Raw genomic sequence first — 4,221 nt, 5'->3', positions numbered from 1 at the left:
GGTCTGCTCTATTTTTTGGCTCCTTGGGGATCTTAGGGAGCATATAAAATACTCTAGCTCTCAGTTCTGTTGAACCCAATCGGTACTTTTTCTGTTTTGCATTAATTAATTTTTTATTACATAAATCATTGATTACGTTATTAATGATTACGTTATTAATAATAGGGATAGTATAAGTATATGTAGACTTGGATAATTGTAAATAATAATTTGTCATAAAGGTGTCTGTAACCCCCCCACAGGTATTGTTCTCTGTCTTTTATCATGACAGAGCATCTGTTATCTGCTGGTTTGATTATAATGTTTTTGTTATGTGTCAATTAGTTAAAGGTTATAATTTCCTCTCTATTTAGGTGGAGCTCGGTTCTACAGATTTTGACGTTCTCTTCCATGTATTCTGAGTCATTATAGATTAAATTTTAGACCTGGGGCAGCAGACTGCTCAGTGCAAGAGACCAATCAGACTCCTGAGTAAAAGGGGAACCCCCGTACTGTTTTAATTTTATAATACAAAACTAATTTAAGTCCAGTTTGCTTTGGAATTGAATGTTTCTATTACTCCCCTTGGCGGGGACAAAAGTTAGACCTGCTTTTGTCAGCTGAAATGTTTTGGACAGATTCACAACAGTACTGCCCCCCTTCTGTAGAAACAGGCTTCTGGGGACATCTATATTACATGCTTTCACCGTGCTGATGCTGTTGATGGAGCAGGTTCAGCCATCGCAGTGGCAGCAGGTGGTGCAACTACGACAAGATTCGCTGTGAGCCTGGTCTTGCTGTTGGACCTTATTCTGCACTGGATGTGGGAAGGGTTGGTCTCTGTCACCTGACCTAGTGGTGTTAGGGAGAATGTGTCCCCCTCACGCTGTTGCCTCGTCAATTCCAGCTCTTCTGAGATGAGTTCTGCAATTGTGTCATCCTCCAGTTCGCAATCCTTTTAGCGAACCCTGCGCTGGAGTGTGTTTAGTCGTCGAAGGGAGTAACTGCACACCGAGTAACTTGGCAATGAGTCCTCGTGACTCAATGAGAGTAACCTGTATAAATAAAGGTTGAAAAAACGGTTCTTTTACTTCAATACATTACTAGAAGCTATAAAAAATCAGGAATTTTTCTAAAAAGTTTAACTATTTTAATTATATATATATATATATATATATATATTTATTTATTTCCAAAGATGATGCAATAAAATCATGTTAAAAAAGGGGGCGTGCATTATTTGACTACTCTATTAAAACTATTCAACATTAATTTGATTGCACAAGGTTACATGAAATTTAACCTACAAAAAAAAATAAAAATCTATATAATTTCACAAGTTTTAGTTATCAAATAAAAGATATGATAAAATATTTTACTATTATTTAATGTTTCTTATTTTTCCCATCTAGTAAAACAAGTCCACTTTGTTTTTTTGTCAAAAAATATGAGCTGTATTGCAATCATTTTTAAAAATTAGTGTGTCCTATTTTTTTTTTTTTTTTTTGTGCAATACAACTGAGTTAGCTTTTGTTCACAAGTTTATCTAACATGGAGGATATTTTTAGTTTTCGTTTTTCATGCGTCTTTGGTTCGATAATTTGTTGACAGTCCCTAAGCGAACCTGCTGTTTATACGGAGGGGAGCGCACGGAACCAGCACCGGGTCAAACGGCAATAAAACAAAAACACACCTAAAACTAACTTCACCACGGTGTTTTAGGAGGAGGGAGCTTACCGAACCAGCACCGGGTCGAACTTCACCGCGGTGGTGTGGGAGGTGCTAACAGCGTTAGCTTTGTGTGCTAGCCACGTCTGGGAGCTACATGTGAGCGGAAACACGTTGGATCAGTCCGGAGATCACAAGATGGCAACAGAAGCAAAACGTGTAAAGGTAAAAAGTTAAATTTGCCTAACAAAATGAGATTGTCTGATTGAAAACGTGTTTCTTGACTGGTTGTTGTGTTTTCGAGTGACGTCATCAAACCGGAAGTTGGCCATGCTGGCTGTGTCAGTGGCTACCACGTGTTGTCAAGGGGATGTTACTCAAAAACGTGGCCCTTTACTGTGTTTTATTTATTTATTTAGTTTGGCGCTGTCAATATATATATATATATATATATATATATTTTATTATTATTTTTTTTTAACAAAGCCTAAAAATCCTTCAGCTTTTTTTTAATGTCAGATTTTTGGGAAATGCTCAGTATCTTTACTACTCTCGTGTTCCTGAGGGGAAAAATCGTCCAAATGTAAATCCCTTCATTCAACCTTTATTTCTTCAGGTAAATCCCATTGAGCCTCGAGGACTCATTTACAAGAGAGACCTGATAAATACCTTGTATATACAACTTTTAATTAGATTTTTATCAGATCATAAAATAATGCATTCCTCACTGTAGTGTTTTTCTTTTTACCTCTATCTCTAAACTTTTGATTTTTATATTGGCCTACTTTGCTTTTACATTTGAGCGCCTCTGTAAAAATCACATGGGTCGCCTCAACTTGGCTGCAGAGTCCCGCTTCTCATCGTGTGTGAAACGTTTGTTTTAGTTTGGATGTAAAGGGCAAAAGCACACTTGCATGGTGCACAAGTAAACATTTAGTATGAAAAATGTGTTTCACATGCATGCAGGCTGCAGAATCAGATGGCTAAGAACAGCAGACTGTTTGTTTATCCCAGAGAAGGACGTCATTAGCTGGTGCATTGTACTCCCACAGCTTGCTAGTATATCTGGGTCAGTAAGAGCAAAAACCAAAACATTAACTAGTGTGCATGTGTAGAATTTAAATAATATAGAAATAAAAGCATAAAATAATAACCTCCATGTCCGACCACTGAGTGACCTTTGTAAGTTGAAACCAAGGCCTCTGGATCTGGAGGGTCTTCACAAAACTCTGGACTGGAATTTATTATAAATTGTCCAAAAATCACTTTGGGCGTACTAATGGGACAAAATGCCTTTTATTCAAAAATTGCCATAAAATAAACATTTCTGCAATTTAAAGAAAAAACTGAAATTTGGAGTTTTTTTAGTTTTTTTTTTTTTTTAAACCAAAGGCACTAAAAGAGTTAATATTTACATTTTATATTTTTATTTCAGGCTGAGATGGGTCTGAAATACAGTTACTTGTAGGGAAAATATTTATAAATTGTAATTTTAAGGAAAAAAGGGAAGAACATGAACGATCATAAAGTTAAGAGTTAAATCAGAATTTCGAAGGGAAAACTGAGCAACATCTGAATTTCTTTTGCTTATTTTGTGTCAGATATGGTAATTTTTTTTAATAGATTAAACTAAATTTGTGCATTACAGTAAGAATTTGACTGCGTATACCAGGGGTGTCGAATCCTGGTCCTCGAGGGCCACTGTCCTGGATGTTTTACTTGTTTTTCTGCTCCATCACACCTGATTCAGTAACTGATGTGCCTCTTCAAGTTCTGCTGAAGCCTGTTAACCACCCAATCATTTAAATCAGGTGTGTTGGAGCAGAAAATTCTCTAAAACATGTAGGATAGTGGCCCTCAAAGACCAGGATTAAATACCCCTGGTTTAGACAGATAATGATCCAGACACTTGTCACCAAATGGCGTGCACTCTCTCTGGTCCACCAGCAACACATCTGCTTTATGTAAGCCTAACCCTGTGTGAGGAGCTGGTGAAAACACCATATTGTTCACAATGTCTGTCACTGCTGACAGAAGCTTTTCATACGCATAGTTTACTGAGCTTCTTTGGGTTTGCCACCAATTATTAGCAGTTTCTCTAAATACCGCTCTTTTGCTGCAGGTTCAAGATCGTCTACATACTTTTTAGAAGCTTCTGCCATCTTTGCAGAAGCTTTAGTCCCAGGTAACATAGTGTTTTTGAGGAAAATTACTCGAGTTTCAATTGTTAAACGTTATTTGTTTACAGCGCAAGTTTCTCCTTATTGGTGGCACTTCCGGTACTCTGCGCTTTTCATGAAGTTGGTGCAACAAGTCTATAGTTTTGGGTAACGGTAGCTGCTAACTTTTGCCTCTAATTTTTCTAGTATAGAGTTTACATGTTTGTTGTCAATATTTCTTCCAATAACTTTTTCAGTTGCTGAATAAAGTCATTGTTAGAAGGCATTCTGGCTGTCGGACTGATGGTCTGTTGGTCTGTTGGACTGATGGTCTGTTGGTCTGATGGACTGATGGTCTGTTGGTCTGATGGTCTGTTGGTCTGATGGTCTGTTGGACTGATGGTCTGTTGGTCTG

General features: G+C 37.4%; 1 protein-coding gene across 1 annotated transcript in view; it reads left to right on the top strand.

The window, feature by feature from the left end:
* Positions 1-1,588: 1,588 nt before the first annotated feature.
* The window catches only part of setd6 (SET domain containing 6, protein lysine methyltransferase), a 6,989-nt gene continuing 4,356 nt past the window's right edge, over positions 1,589-4,221 (top strand). The window contains exon 1 of the mRNA XM_037682579.1: positions 1,589-1,872. Coding sequence (XP_037538507.1) covers positions 1,846-1,872 — 27 coding nt within the window. The 5' untranslated portion in view covers positions 1,589-1,845. The remainder of the gene's footprint in view (positions 1,873-4,221) is intronic.

This window comes from Nematolebias whitei, chromosome 10 (assembly GCF_014905685.2).
Source record: "Nematolebias whitei isolate Nwh7 chromosome 10, NemWhi1, whole genome shotgun sequence".
Taxonomy (NCBI): domain Eukaryota; kingdom Metazoa; phylum Chordata; class Actinopteri; order Cyprinodontiformes; family Rivulidae; genus Nematolebias; species Nematolebias whitei.
The sequence above is the reverse complement of the archived record's forward strand: the minus strand, read 5'-3'. Positions and strand labels throughout refer to the sequence as shown.